The sequence below is a fragment of the Calonectris borealis genome, chromosome 32 (assembly GCF_964195595.1).
Source record: "Calonectris borealis chromosome 32, bCalBor7.hap1.2, whole genome shotgun sequence".
NCBI classification, from domain to species: domain Eukaryota; kingdom Metazoa; phylum Chordata; class Aves; order Procellariiformes; family Procellariidae; genus Calonectris; species Calonectris borealis.
Genome location: NC_134343.1, coordinates 20,967 through 36,130, shown reverse-complemented (window position 1 = coordinate 36,130; position 15,164 = coordinate 20,967). Strand labels below are relative to the sequence as shown.

At 50.1% G+C, this 15,164-nt stretch overlaps 2 protein-coding genes across 9 annotated transcripts in view; both read left to right on the top strand.

Annotated features, from left to right (window-relative positions):
- LOC142074029 (leucine-rich repeat and fibronectin type III domain-containing protein 1-like protein) overlaps window positions 1-7,283 on the top strand; it is a 60,965-nt gene extending 53,682 nt beyond the window's left edge. For both annotated transcript variants that reach the window (XM_075134403.1, XM_075134404.1), the window contains exon 3: window positions 4,659-7,283. In XM_075134403.1, the coding sequence (XP_074990504.1) occupies window positions 4,659-5,169 (511 nt within the window). In that variant the 3' untranslated portion in view covers window positions 5,170-7,283. The remainder of the gene's footprint in view (window positions 1-4,658) is intronic.
- A 1,125-nt stretch (window positions 7,284-8,408) lies between these two features.
- On the top strand, window positions 8,409-14,252 carry LOC142074017 (uncharacterized). Of its 7 annotated transcripts, XR_012670509.1 has the most exons (9): window positions 8,424-8,591; window positions 11,306-11,391; window positions 11,515-11,623; window positions 11,998-12,110; window positions 12,331-12,432; window positions 12,783-12,925; window positions 13,044-13,108; window positions 13,259-13,419; window positions 13,991-14,252. XR_012670509.1 is itself a non-coding variant. In XM_075134371.1 (6 exons), exons 1-6 carry the CDS (start codon window positions 11,354-11,356, stop codon window positions 13,364-13,366), a joined length of 609 nt encoding a protein of 202 aa, XP_074990472.1. In that variant the 5' UTR covers window positions 9,537-11,353; the 3' UTR covers window positions 13,367-13,518. The 7 variants fall into 7 exon arrangements, 4 of the variants coding, with proteins under 4 accessions (XP_074990473.1, XP_074990474.1, XP_074990472.1 ...); XR_012670510.1 differs by lacking the exons at window positions 8,424-8,591; window positions 13,044-13,108; window positions 13,991-14,252 and having other exon boundaries at window positions 8,666-11,391; window positions 13,259-13,382; XM_075134371.1 differs by lacking the exons at window positions 8,424-8,591; window positions 13,044-13,108; window positions 13,991-14,252 and having other exon boundaries at window positions 9,537-11,391; window positions 12,335-12,432; window positions 13,259-13,518.
- The last annotated feature ends 912 nt before the right edge of the window (window positions 14,253-15,164 follow it).

Sequence of the window (15,164 nt, the reverse complement as noted above, 5' to 3'; positions counted from 1 at the left end):
GATGGGTAGTTATTGTGAAATAACATAATAACATTTCTTGAAGGATTAAAAAAAAAACCAAAACCCCCAAAACACTAGCCAAGTAAAAGGTTTTTGCGTCTCCGGAGATTTGAGTTTTTGGCTTCTGTATCGCTGTTATGAAATGTCTTTCACGCAAGCTAATTATTTAAGTAAATGACTTTGATTGCTGCAAGCTCTGAGTTTGAGATGGAATAATTCCACGGAGAGATGGATAAGCTTCACCCTGCTTAGAATCACAGTGCCCCTAAATCCCACTCGCTTGGGGTTTCGTAACGAACCTACAATACAGCCAATGCTGCTTAAAATGTTATTAGGTCAAATTAAGCGCTAATGGAGATGTTTGTTCTGAAGATGCCATTTTCTAAACTGTAGTTGGTGGGTTCTGGTAGAACGATAAAGTTTTCAGATGATGGATGCACTTGCTCCCAATATCTACCCACGTGCTTTCTGGCCTTTCCTACAAGTCCTCGCCATTCGTCACAGCCTGGCACTAAAGACCTGCCTAGTCAAGCTTGTGCTAATTTGTCAAACTGATTGAATTTAACCGCTATTCGATCTTTTGTAGCATTACTGAAATAAAGTAAATATGGTGCAAGGTTCTGCACCTGGGTCGGGATCAATCCAGGCTGGGGGATGAAGGGATGGAGAGCAGCCCCATGGAGAAAGGCTTGGGGGGACGAAAAGCTGGACGTGAGCCGGCAACGTGCGCTCGCAGCCCAGGCGGCCGACCGTCTCCTGGGCTGCATCACCAGCAGCGTGGCCAGCAGGGCGAGGGAGGGGGTTCTGCCCCTCTGCTCTGCTCTGCTGAGACCCCCCCTGCAGTGCTGCATCCAGCTCGGGGGTCCTCAGCACAGGACAGACATGGACCTGTTGGAGCGGGTCCAGAGGAGGCCATGAAGATGATCAGGGGGATGGAATGCCTCTCCTATGAGGAAAGGCTGAGGGAGTTGGGGTTGTTCAGCCTGGAGAAGGGAAGGCTTCGGGGAGACCTTATTGCAGCCTTTCAGTACTTAAAGGGGCTTATCAGAAAGATGGGGACAGACTTTTTAGCAGGGCCTGTTGCGACAGGACAAGGGGGAATGGTTTTAAACTAAAAGAGGGGAGATTTAGACTAGATATAAGGAAGAAATGTTTTACAATGAGGGTGGTGAGACCCTGGCACAGGTTGCCCAGAGAGGTGGTGGATGCCCCATCCCTGGGAGCATTCAGGGTCAGGTTGGACGGGGCTCTGAGCACCCTGATCTGGTTGAAGATGTCCCGGCCCACAGCCGGGGGGTTGGACTGGACGACCTTGAAAGGTCCCTTCCAACCCAAACTATTCTATGATTCTATGGTATAGGGAAGACTAGACTCTTGCAGAAGTAAATGTTCTGCAGGCGTAAGCAAGAAAACATGCAGAGGTTAACTACTGACATGGCTCTAGGCAGATGGCCTACTCAGTTGTGAGCTGTCCTTACTCATTGGTAGAGGTTTCCTTGAAAGTTCCTAAAAATGCCAGAATAGCTGCCTTTCCCGGGAGACACGTCTGTGAATAACTGCTTAGCCAGTGAAGAATCCTTATCTTCTACCTTATCAAGACTATACGCTTCTCCTTATATAAAATAGCCTTGGATTACCAGAAAAGCTGATAGAAATCAAATATATATTTGGTCTTATTGAACATTTGTACAGAAGATTTGCACAGGAGATCAGAAAGGCCTTCGTTTAGAACCTGCTCTTTTTGATGACAGCTACTATGAAAGTATTTCAGCAATAGCTGGGCACTGTTACACAGCATATGCTGTACATCGCTTTCCATGGTAATTAGTCCAATTTCAATACCAAACTCCTCATTGAGTCAGGATTGAATCATCTTGACAATAATGCAACGCAGAAAGTTGTTTGAAAGAAGAAAAGTGAGCATCAAAGGCTGCTGAATAAGGCAAATAATACGGCCGTTAAGCTAGAAAACAGTACTTTGCATAATTTTTGCAATTACACCTCCCTCTCACAGATGGGCAGACTCCTAAAGACTAGAAAGACGCTGTCTGTATGGTGTTTCCTTTCTGCTCAGCTGGTCTTCTAAACAGTGCCACCTTCTGCAGAGGTTATCTATGACATCCCTTAATTTTTTATATATTGTGCCCTGAGGTTCGGTGACAGTTTTGTTGATGTCAAGCAATTTTAGACTTTGCGCCATGGTTGGATGTAGTCGCCAGCAGTATTTTTCTAGGAGGCATGACTGATTTCAAAGCCTTTTAGTGTTGAAGGCAGGCAACTAAATTCTCCACCTTCTCGGTCGCATCCCGTTGTGTGACAAGCAAGAATCTCCTGCTTGGTTTCAGTGTAACTTGGTGTTTGAAGTGAGGGAGGAGTGCAGTCCAGTCTGAGCCACGGTGTTCTCTTGTCGTGTTTGGTCAGTATGAAATGCGGCTGGACAGGAGACTGAAAAGTTAATTAGATATTTGTCTGATAATTGATAATGGTATATGTTTTAGGGAGGTGAACAGAACACACTGAGTGGTGCTCTGCGGAGCACCGGCCACACCTGCCAGACGAGCATTGAGGGCCACGTTCACGTGGAGAGCGTGGAAGAATCACCGGCTGCACGCTACCAAAAGCCATACCTGGAAAAGCCAAGGATCGATGAATTGCTTTCTGGAGTCCTGGTCCAGTGAGACAACACAACCTTGGTGTTTTCTTTGACACGGTGTAACGTTATATAATGACATCGCTGAATTAAACCTGTGGAAGAAAGAAAAAAGCAAGGAGCAGGACGTACTTTGAGGATTCGGTGGTCAGCCGCTGTAGGAGATGTATAACTGTAAAGCAACAATCATGACAAAACGCTTGTTCCATACAGTAACGCTTGCAGGGCAGAGACGGGATGAGTCTGTTGTTAACGCTGGCAGCTGGGAGACCTCGTTCTGCACTGCCTGCACTCTGAATGAGTAACGGTGGCCACCAGGAATTTCAATTTCTGCTGGTCCGAAGCAGTTGCTAGCTTTGCACGTTTCCTCCTACATTCGTCTTGGGTTAAGTTTCTCATTATGTACACGCCAGGAGTTGTTTGGGTGTTTCAATTTGACGAATGAATCTTTGTGTAGTTTCCTCTCAAACCCCCTTTTTCCTGCAGTAAAAATCTCGTTAGCCTTAAAACCCAGCACGTGGCCACATTCTGTGGAGGTCATGAAGCTGCTGTTATAAATCAAGGCTGGGGCAATGGTTATGAGCTGCGGTTTGGGAAATTCACATCGGACATTAGGGGAAAAATACCTACTGGGAGGGTAGTTTAATGCTGGAATGGTACCTGGAGAGCTCATGGAAGGTTTTCAAGTGTTGGCTAGGCAGAAGAGCGTTGACCTGCTCTAGTGTTTGTGATAGCACTGCTCTGCGTGGGAAGCTGGGCTAGAGATCTCTGGGGGTCTCCTCCTTTCGCGTTTCTATGAATCTGTGATGGCGCGTGTACATCGACTGGTTCTGTTTTTTCATAGTCACAGAAATTCAGTTGTTATCAATGAAGTGGTAGCAGCCATGTGTTTGGAGAAGGTTCTTTTGAAGGTGTGGCTCTTCTTTCTTTCCAGTCTAAGCATTGTACGGTCCGTAGTCCCATGGATGACCACTACGACAAGTGGTTAGTCTTCTCCACCACCACCTTTGTGGCCAGGAGAAGGCCACGTGCCCACCCGCTATAAATGGATGTAGTTTCACTGACTCCTCTGCAACAGTGCAACTTTACTGCAATGAGGAATCTGAACCAAACCTATGGAGAGCTGGTCTGCCATGAGATATTGTGATTCGTATGGTCATGACTGGGGTCTGTGGGAATTCGTAAGATAGCGTATAGCTCTTCTTTTGGGATCCTTCTCATCTGTCCGTTTAGTACAATGCTACTTTGTGGTAAAGGGATATTTGGAATTGACATTGAACAACCTCAGTGTTAGGGTTGCGTCAAGGCAAGGAAGTCAAACAATCTCAATGTTAGGGTTGCGTCAAGGCAAGGAAGTCAACATATGCTGTTATTGGGCTACAGAAGACACCACGTAGTTGCAAGTGGCTATACTTTGCTCTGATTGCTCTTACCGGTCACCTGATTACAAGACACTGAGCATCATGGAGTTGTTAGAAGATGGAAATAAGGTTAATCTGTGGACCAAAGGTTTGAATTCGCCTTTTTCCCTTGATCTTCACAGTGTGCTTCCTATGGATGTAAAATTACTAAAATACATTTTGAAGTGTTTAATGAAAAGGATAAACTTTTCTGCCAGTGAAGTCCTCGAGTATGTTGTTTCATTCAGTTCCTTTATGTTTTTCAAAAGGCTGACCGAATTCCATTCTGCATAGGGCATGCTATGCCCTTTTATGCTGAAACTGTGGAAATCTAAGATAACGCAGATCAAAACAATAGATCAAGCGTGACTCCTCCTCTGGCCATTGGTAAGCGTGTGCACTCTAGTCCACGTTTGTTTGAGACGGCCGAGGTAAAGTTATTGTCATTGCTGTGTCTTCCATCCCTAGCGAGTAACCTAGGGCATGCTAGATTTTTGCTGCTTGGTCCGGTTGCTCGTCTTCTGCTCTGTTAGTTTCCTGACAGTGGCATTGATAGTCAAAAGAGCTGGATCAACGTGGATGTTCACTGTACTCATTTTCTCTTCCAGGATGATTCCAGCTGCTAGTAAATCCTTCTTCTTGACTGATCTGGTTGCAGGACGTGAGTACGACCTCTGTGTTCTTGCTGTTTATGATGATGGATTGACATCTTTGACCGCAACCAGAGTGATCGGATGTGTGCAGTTCACAACCCAGGAAGAATACAAACAGTGCCGATCCCTTCACGCGCAGTTTCTTGGAGGAACCATGATCATCATTATTGGGGGTATCATTGTGGCTTCGGTTCTTGTTTTCATCTTCATCCTCCTCATGAAATATAAAGTCTACAACAACCACCACAAAAATAAAACCACTAAAGTTAATAACGTCTGCTCTCAAACCAATGGAAGCCAGAGTGGCTCGATGGCTCGATCCACTTCTAAACTTTCAGAGAGACGGGAAAGTTTGCACCAGGAATGCTCGGGCTCTTCCATCAAAGGAAAAACTGTTGTAGATTTGGATTGTGAAAAAGTGACTCCAACCAACACAACCTTTTTAACAACTGATGCGTTATCTTAATGGCCATTTGATGGAACAGGACACACCAAGGTGGTATTGCTTGAAACATTTTAATGCAAGTGGTTGTATTTTAAGCTTCACTACTATTGTCTATTTTTAAGATCAGATGGTTTAAAAAATATTTTTTTAATCTGTATACAGTTCTTGCATTCTTAACTATTTTGTTTCAATATATTAAATATAAGTGTGTGATTTACAAGATTTTTTTACTGGTTCTTTTATAACATACACCTCTGTATCAAGGCAGCAGCATAGCTAAATTCTACTAGGTTTGTCTTTGGTGAAATGCACTGTTTTTTCATTTGGTTACCAACCAAGAGCAAAATTGTACTCTCAGGATCCTCAGACTTCCTCTCTCACGGCAGAGTCACTTAGCAGCTTGAACTACTCATCTCTTCAAGGAATGATTTGTTATAAAAAGTTACCAGCTTCTCAATACTGAGTTATTTTTTGCCATAGGTATGTTGTATACACGCTGCTCACAAAAGCAGCAAAATTAGTAGAGGTTCCCCAAAGAAAAAAAAAAAAAGGTACTCTCTAAAAAAAAAAAAAGAAAGAAAATTGAAAGTACCTTAAGTACTTTAGCGTACTCTCTCAATTATTCAGTGGCACAGAAATATGAACTCGTGTTGTTTGCTTTGTAACAGCTGTTACCTGCTGAGACTGTGCCTTTGAGAAACCTCCTCTTGTTCTTGGTAGTCAGATTTACCTTTGTTTGGGCAAGAAGACGACCTGTTTGTGTTCTTTCTAAATTGTAAAACTTCACAAACCGGTTGAAATTAGATGTGTTTCACTGTGCACGTTTTTGCTATGCTGAAAACCACGCCATAGTCTCCCCCTCTGAGAGCGTATTGCTGAAGGGTCTTTTTTTTCTTTTTTTTTTTTGTTGATTAACTCGTTGATTGGGGACCCACAGATTAAAGCTTCCGTGCCCTGAGGCACACTGCACTATCTCACTGTGACACCGCATCTTCAGATGGCTTTTATATCAGTCTCCTATTTCTGTAATACTGCATGAAGTGTAATGTAAGTGGCTGATAGATGAATTATGTGAATGTGTCTGGTCAAGTCATTTTAACGCAACATGTTGAATAACGAAATGTTCCTTTTGTTTCGAGGGATACTGTCAGATCGAGATGGGTCCAAAGTTTAGGTTTTGAAATAATAACTTTTACAAAGCCTACGAGGAGCTGGTGACCTCAACTAAACACTGTCCCCTCTGCCATCCTCATTGGCTGGTGATTTTTTGCGTTGTTTTGATACTTGGCTTTGAAAGCAAAACAAGAGAAAACACGACTACCGTTTATTTATTAAACCTCAAGAAATGGAATGTGAAAGCAATTGGCAGGAGAGGCTTGCAAGCTGAGTGACTGGCTTGTGTCTTTTAAGGTGATTGTGTCACAACTTGGCAATCAACAGAAAGGAAAGTATTTTTCCTAAGATTGTCCCTTTACCAGGCTCAAAGTCTTTCTCCTGTTTGGATAGGAAAGAATGGACCAAGGGAAGTTACCTGGCAGACAGCCAAAAGCTGTTTAACTACGCAGCAATTAAGCACTACATTTTAATATCGTTAGTCCTCCTAACTGCCAAAGTACGAGGCATTTTTTGATGTCTCTGTGATGCACAGATTTGCTGAGGCCTCTGTTCTGTTTCGGTTCTCAAACGTAAATGGAGGAAAAAGTAATTTGGGGGATTCTGTTACCAGGTGTATTTGTGACGGTGAGGTAAGACTATGCAGCTACACTCATGTTAGTTTTCTTAAAAAAAAAAAAAAAAAGCTGTACGTGCAACTGTGCACATGGATGCTTCTTGTTATGTAGATGATGGTGACGGTGCCTGTGCTTTCCAGGATTTTCCTCCGGCTTCTGTCTGCTTTCCAGGGACGCAGACTCATCACCGGCACTCCTAAGGTACAACCACCTGAACCCGCCTACGGTCACTGATTTTGAAATGCTCTTGCAATCCCCACCTCTTCCAGAGAGCAAATTCATTCATCTTGGGCCAGACACAAAATTCAATGCTGGAATTTGAACATGGTTTTCTTAATTACTGCAGCCTGATTGCTATGAGTATCATGAGTGGCTCAACCCACCTGTACATTAAATCTGTTTATTGGCAATATCCTGCCATTTTCTGCCGGTAGCAATTTCTGTCATGCCCTTTTATTTGGTTTCCTACTTGTTAAATATGCAAATGCTGCATTGCTGAGCAGCATCAGGTGGGGTTCAGGGACTGTAGCTGCAAATGCTGTTATTCTGACACTTCATAGCGTGTACGTACCTACCACGGGTATCACAGCAGCCTAGCTGACCTCTTCTGTTGGCCCTTGGACCACAGGCAGAGGCAGTGTTAGTCCTTTCTGCGGTTCTGCCTTGTTCTCGGGTTGTCCATCTCATCGGTAGGGGAAGAGGGTCAAACCAGCGTGAGCCGCGCTAGCATCACCCTTTCCTGCAGGCAATAGCAGGGACGTACTGGATTTAAGTATTTCTCCCTTGGAAATGGAACTGGGGCTTGGTGCGTTTCTCCAGGTTGTTTTAAGAGGTTGAGGTTATTAGAGAAGGACTCTGAACTCCTGCTGTCTCTGTAATAGAAGCATAAAAATGTGGAAAGCAGCAGGAAGCTACTTCTGAAGCAAACACTCCTTCAGAAAGATTATGGAAGGGGAAAAAATGGGGGGAATTGCCCAGAAGGAATGTCATAACCAGTGCTGGAAAGGACAACCTGACGTGAGCAGGGGGTGACGGGCGCAGCGGCAGCCATGAGCGAAGGAGCGGCCGTGCTCCTTCTCACCTGCCCTCGTTCCTGCTGCCTCCCCTCGCTCCCGTCTTTCGGGGCATTGGCCTCTCATGGCGCCTGAAGTTTGGAGGAACCTCGCTCTTCCGCAGGAGACCACGGCCTGCCCCTCGCTCCGCTCACCGGAGCCGGTTTCATGGCGGAGGAGCACCGCTCTTCACAGCAGAGACAACAGCCCGTCCCTCCCTCTGTGCTTCGCGACTGCCATCTTCCCCCGTCAGGAGTCCGCTGCCACCCCTGCGGCTTCGGGGCTTGTCAGGGCTGGGGTTTGTGGCGGGGGGGGGGTGAAATGGCGGGCGGGCTGCGGCTGCGGAGCTCTCGGCCTCCCCCCCGCGGCCGCCGCGCTCCCTCACGGAGCCCGGCGCAGAGCGCATGCGCGCTGCGGAGGGCGGGAAAACCCCCCCCCCGCAGCGCCCCGCCACGGCGCCGCTGAAGCCGCTGCGCGCATGCGCGCTGAGGGGAGCGGGGGCGCAGCCGCCACGGAGGAGCCCTGGGCCGGGGTGGAAGAGGGGGCTTCGGGGTGAAGATGGCAGCCGGCAGGGTACCGCAAGCACCGCAGTCCTCGGCGTGCCTTGAGTCTTCTAGCACCGCGCTTCTGGGCATGGCCATGGCGGGTGCTTCGTCTTCCGGTAAGGCCCTGCCGTGCGGCCGTGTTGGGCCACAGGACGTGGCAGGAGCTGTAGTCCCCGTGGTTGTTGCCTCAGTGTTCCACGGAGGCAGGCTAAGGAACCCCCAAAAAGCCCAAGGGTCCCTGGAGCAGCCCCTCTCTGACAGCCCGAGAGGTGCCATGGAGCTCGGGCACCTTCAGAGCCCTGCTCTGCTGGGTGTGGGCGCCCGGGCTGCCTGCTTGAGGGCGAATGGGGAGAACTGGGGGCAGGGTGGGAAAGAGGTGGATCAGGACCAGCTGTCTTGGAAATTCAAGATGGGGGTGACTCTCTTTTTGCCATCGGATCCCCTCAAGACTTGTTCATTTTCCCTTCCTCAGGCCCAGAGCCCTCCTTATATCCACTAATCCCCTCTGAACCCCTCTGTCGTCCTGCGCTGCCTCAGCCTGACCCGGTTGCCTCCTCAGAACCTCTCAGCACCCAAATGCGCCTTTTGATGTGCTCTAGAGACCCCCCCGGTCCCCGCAGCACCCCTCTGTTAGCCTCCTTGCACCCTCCCTTTGAGCCTCAGGAACCCTCCCGTGGCCCTCGTCGTACACAAAAGCCCACCATTGGCCTTCACTGGGGCCAGCGGAGGACTCGCGGGCAGGGTCCAACCACAGGACTCCTCCATTTGCCCTGTAGCTGTCTTAGGATCACTCTAGTCCACTCAGGACCCCTCCTGAGGCCTTCGTTGCACCCCAGACCCCTCTTCAGGACCTCTAGCACCCTAAGAAACCCCACTAGACTGGCCCCCTAGACTCTACAATGCCACTTTAGTCCCCTCAGCACTCCTCCATAGGTGTTTGTTATGCCCCAGAGCCTTCTGTCGCTCGTTTAGCCGCCTTAGGAGACCTCCAGTCCCCTAAAGACCCCTTCTGAGGCATTCATGGTGACCGAGGCACTCTGTCTGTCCTCTGTTCTCTTTAGGACCCCTGCAGTTGCACCCTAGCCCCCTTAGCACCTCTGTACTTTGCTTGGAAACCCTCCCGAGTCCATCATGGTGCGGGGAAGTGGCGATGCAGCAACAGCAGATGCTGCGGCCTCGCTGGGACGCCCAGAGACCCACGGGGTGGCCGGAGCTGGGACCACCCTTCCTGTGCCCTCTATCCTCACTGCGTGTCAGTGAAGGACACCATGGGCTTAGGCTTGTTGTTCCAGCTTTATTAAAATAGAGTCATTTTCCCGAGAAGACCTGTATCTTGGCTGCACCCTTGGAGATCTCCAGCTGAGGATGGTCTGAGCTGCCAGGGAACAGATGGAGGGGTCGCTGTCTTCCTCCCAGGGCTGAAGGGCAGCTGTCATTGCCCAGTGCCCATCTGCAGGGCTCAGTCTCCCACATCATCAAAGAGGGGCAGGACCTCCTCCGCCAGCTGCACAGCGATGGGGCTGGCCTCCTTCCTCTTCAGGTGACCCATCACATTTCTGAAGACCAGCAGGGCCTTCATCTTGATATCTGTGTCGCCCTCCTGGAACACCTCCATGATGCATTGCAGGAGGACCTGCATTTTTCTTGCCTGTATGAAAGACAGAGTTTCCTTCTTGTGAAACGGTCAAAGACTACCCTGGCAAAAATGCTCTGGTCACTGGGCACCAGGCTACCGACTGCCCCAGTCCCCGGCTGCCAACATGGCTCCCCTTGACGATGCCGAGCTCACCATGTCAGGTCTCTGACAGCGTGATGAGACCTCCGAGAAACAGGGAGACCGTCACCGGGCTTGGATGCCTCTGATAGCTCTGGACATGGGACTCGTCACCAACGTCCTCTGACTGAAACTCACTGGAGGCCATGGTTTTAAACTCAAAGAGGGTAGATTTAGACATAAGGAAGAAATTTTTTACGATGAGGGTGGTGAAACCCTGGCACAGGTTGCCCAGAGAGGTGGTGGATGCCCCATCCCTGGGAACATTCAAGGTCAGGTTGGACGGGGCTCTGAGCAACCTGATCTGGTTGAAGATGTCCCTGCCCACGGCAGTGGGGGGGTTGGACGAGATGGCCTTTAATGGTCCCTTCCAACCCAAACTATTCGATGATTCTATGATCAGCTGAAACAAACACAGGAGCGAGATACTGGCAGAGCCTGCAGGGCTCGCTGAAGGCGATCAAGGCCTTTTCTGGTAACTCACAGCCAAGTGAAGCCCGCAGGTGCCTTCTGTGAAGGAGCTGAGAAGCCTGCACAACCACCGGTGCCGGAGCAAGCCGAGGAACTTCCTTAAGATCTTCTCCAAAGTCTGGGGGATGGAAAGCATCACCTCCCACACGGCCATGCCAGCGCTGCAAGCCAGAGCGCTCTGTCAGAGCAGGGCTGCCTCACCCCAGCAGCGTGGCCTGGGACAGCCCAGCGGGGTGCAGACCCTGCCCCTCGGTTGGGATGCCCTGGGCAGCAGGAGGGGGCTGAGGTGGTGTTCCCCGAGGGGCTGGGAGGAGCGTGGGGGGGGCTCCGGGCTGGCTTGGTCAGCTTTGGCTGCTGCAGGCCAGGCTGGCCCAGCAGGGCTGGAAAGCGTGGTGGGATGGAGGGCCCTGCTGGTCAGTTCTGCAACTGTGTAAGTGTATCTCCAATGGCTGAAGAAGGTGGCTAAAAGAGTAAGGCGTTGGTGGTACCTTCTTGGTCTTCCTCACCATCCTGAAAGCTGTGACTTTGTGTCTTTGTGTGGGAGATGGGTTTCCTCCACCTCATCTCAATGCGTTGCTGTCACAGAATCCAGGGACAAAGGATTTGGTCATTTTGGAGGGAGAAAGAGCTGCGATGGAGTTCTCCCTCGGCAGTGTCATGGAGCTGCTGAGGTGAGGCCACCAAAAATGTCCCTGGTAACTCTCTCCTGCCTTTTCATCCTGGGCTTTGCCTTTGCTCCATTACGGGGAAGCGTGGGACAATTTTCCCAGTTGCTGTTGCCTTCTGATTTCCAGGCTGGAGCTGAAGGTGGCACTTCCTCAGGGTCTTCCTCAGAGGGCTCCACGACATCCAACCAAGAGCAGAAGTTGGGCGAAGAGGTTACTTGTTCCAGCAATAAAACAGGTGATGCAACAACTGACCGTCCACGTGGGTTTCTCACTCACGCCCAGGGTTTGGAGCAATGGTCACGGGGCAACAGGGTACAGAAAACATCCTGAGATGCTGCCTTCAGCTTTGGTAAAGCCCTCCCAGCAAGCCTCAATTCTCAATATGGCATAAAAATACATAAATAAAAAAAAGAAGGAAGAAAAAAAAAAATACCCTGAGAAAAATCCGATGGCAACACGGGACTGAGAAGTGCGACAAGACATGGGAAGAGCCGAGGAGCTCCCAGCCAAGATGGGTGGTGCTTTTGTCCCCAACCAGAGCAAATCCGTGTGGTTTTCGTGCTTGAGTTATCCCAGAAAGTATTCCAATGGGATCTGTTGGTTTTTTAGGAAGGCATCGCCCTCTCTGCCTCCTTTCCCAAGATAAATCCCCAGGAAGCAAGATGGGGAAATGGGAAGGAAGAAACAAGGAAGAAAGCAAAGGAAAAGGCATCTCCTGCCTGGTGAGTCTTGGAAAATTGGATGCCTCTTCTTCTTCCCCAACACAACCGGGTTTGGCAATGGACAGGCAAAGGGCAGGGTGGCTTTTGGCACTGTTGGCTTCTTCCCCAGGAATCCTCCATTTTCCATGCCTAATTCCACAAAATTTTGCAGGTAGTAGGATTCATTTCTTTCTTTTTTTTTTTCTTTTTTTCCTTTGCTCACGCCCACCTCTATCCGTAGGCAGCTCCTACCATATCTGGGCAGCTTTTCCAGGCAAGAAGAAGAAGAACCAAGTCCTCCAGGTGGTCCTCCAACCCCATTGCCCGGCACTGAACATTCAAGGTACACGATGCGGCTCGGTGGCACTAAGACACTAAAAAAAGCGATTTTCCGTAACTCAATTCCGCAGCTCTTAATGTCTGAATATTAAATTCCTTCTTTGGGATTTTCCTTAAAAAGCTGCAAGCTACTCGTTGTTGTTACAATTTATTATTTAAGCTGATATTTTCACAAACCCTGTAATAACTCTGTATTTTGCTCCTCACATTCGCTTTTATCCAGAAGAGGATGAAAAGTTTCTTTTTAAGCCCGTGACCACAGATCAATAAAAACGCGTTTCCATTTTACCTCGACCAGCAAAAAAAAAAAAAAAAATCACCTCCAAACCAGATTGCATTTGTGTGTCTCTGCAGAAAATGTGCTACCAAACCCCCCGGTGGCACCTCGGGACCTCCCGACGTCTTGGGTCGAAACGATGGAGAAAAAAAAAAAAGAAATGGCTGAAGTGGAAAAGGAGGAAAAAAGGAGAGAAAACCAAGAGCAACGGAGGGATGAGGTACTTGGGGAAAAAAAAAGAGCTGAATGTCTTGAGGGTTGTACCATCGCTGGTCTTGCTTTGGCCTAAAACAGTCAATTTGGGGGATTTTTTTTCTTTACACGGCGGGTGGAACCAGTAATTCCAGAACTGCCGTTTGAGCATGACCCACAAAACGTCAAGTTTCAGATGCCGGTGCAGACGGTAAGGACTTTCTTTTTTTTCCAGGAAAACCCCAATTTCCCCCCTTCTTGGACCATTTAGTCATTGAAATGTTGCGATGAATCATTTTCAGAATGATTTGGTTTTCCACTGTCTGCCCTTACGCCTAACCTGACGTCCCCCCTTTTGCAGGAGTTTGTGGGAAAGGCGACTCCCAACCCTTCGTCCCTGGTGGGGAAGAGGGAATTTGGCCGATTTCGAAGGGCAATGAAGAGAAGGAGAAACGGGGAAAAGATGTAAAAAAATCCTTCTGTGGAGGAAGGGAAAGCCTCGCCGAGGGTGTCCCCAAAAGAGTAAGTTTGCCCTGGCCTGGCTGCCTTGAGGGTTGAACCTTCAGTGGTTGAACCTTCAGTGGTTGAACCTCCAGTGGTTGAACCTTGGGACAGGGTTCAACGTTCAGTGGTTGAACTTTCAGTGGTTGAACCTTGGGAGTTGGTTGAACCTCCGGGGGTTGAACCTCCAGGGGTTGAACCTTGGGAGATGGTTGAACCTCCAGGGGTTGAAGCTCCAGGGGTTGAACCTTGGGAGAGGGTTGAACCTCCAGGGGTTGAACCTCCAGGGGTTGAACCTTGGGAGAGAGTTGAACCTCCAGGGGTTGAACCTTGGGAGGGGGTTGAACCTCCAGGGGTTGAACCTTGGGAGAAGGTTGAACCTCCAGGGGTTGAACCTCCAGTGGTTGAACCTTGGGAGAAGGTTGAACCTCCAGGGGTTGAACCTCGAGCGGTTGAACCTCGGGAGAGGGTTGAACCTCCAGCAGTTGAACCTCGGGAGAGGGTTGAACCTCCAGTGGTTGGACCTCGGGTGGTTGAAGGGCAGAAGCGGCCACCAGAGCCACCAAGAGGATCATTCCCTGCTGGGTCCCAGGACCGATCCCAGGCTGACCAGCGGTTTCCTGCACGGAACGGGGCCACACCACACCCCAACGGGGAAGGCAGCAGATCCTGGAACGCGCATCTTCAACACGGCCGGCCCCATTTCCCCGCTTTTCTCCCCAAAGCGCGACCTGTTCCCATCCACCCCGTAGCACCGCGAGCTGTTCCCATCCACCCCGTAGCACCAGGCGAGGCGGGAGCGGGACCGCGCTCAGGGAACCTCCCCCGCTGAATGAAATGATGGCTTTGATTGTAACGAGGGGTTTTTGGGGGCGGGGTTTGGGACCCAGACCCCCCCTCGGACATCTTGGTCCTCTACAGATCCCTCGGGATGCCAGGTGGGACCCTGAAGGACCAGAAGAGGATCCAGGCGGATCCGTAGAGGATCCCAGTGTTCGGGTGGGATCAGTAGAGGAGCACCCATGGGTGGGGCTGCCCCCCCACCCCCACAGCTCTGCCCTCCCGCATTGGCTTTCGGGGGGACCCTGGGACACACAGCCCCAAAACAGACGCCCCAACACCCCACACGCACCCCAATAGCCTATCCTGAAACGTCAGGCGGACGCAGCCAGTGCACCCCAGCTACACCCCAACTGCACCCCAGCTACACCCCAGTGGCACTTCAGCTACACCCCAACTGCTCCCCTAAATCCCAGCTGCAAACCTAAAGCTCTACTACACCCCAAAGTACACCCCAACTACACCCATACACTCCAGCTGCACCCCAAATACACCCGCCTGCACCCCAAACACACCCGTCCCCCAGCTACACCCCAACTGCACCCATGCACCCCAACTACACCCCAAGTACACCCGACTGCACCCCCAACACACCCGTCCCCCAACTACACCCCAACTGCACCCATGCACCCCAACTACACCCCAAGTACACCCGACTGCACCCCCAACACACCCGTCCCCCAACTACACCCCAACTACCCCCCAACTGCACCCTGAGTACACCTGACTCCACCCCAAACACACCCCTGTCCTCCAACTACACCCATACACCCCAACTGCACCCCGAGTACACCTGACTGCACCCCAAACACACCCCTGTCCTCCAACTACACCCCAACTACATCCATACACCCCAACTGCACCCTGAGTACACCCGACTGCATCCCAAATACACCCGTGCCCCCAGCTGCACCCCAGCTGCACCC

Excerpts from the sequence above, each read along its gene's own strand:
- LOC142074017 (XM_075134371.1), top strand. The coding sequence starts at position 11,354 with ATGGAGTTCTCCCTCGGCAGTGTCATGGAGCTGCTGAG. Across the intron at positions 11,624-11,997 it reads TTGTTCCAGCAATAAAACAG|GAAGGCATCGCCCTCTCTGC; the intron begins GTGATGCAACAA and ends TTGGTTTTTTAG. Across the intron at positions 12,111-12,334 it reads GAAAAGGCATCTCCTGCCTG|CTCCTACCATATCTGGGCAG; the intron begins GTGAGTCTTGGA and ends ATCCGTAGGCAG.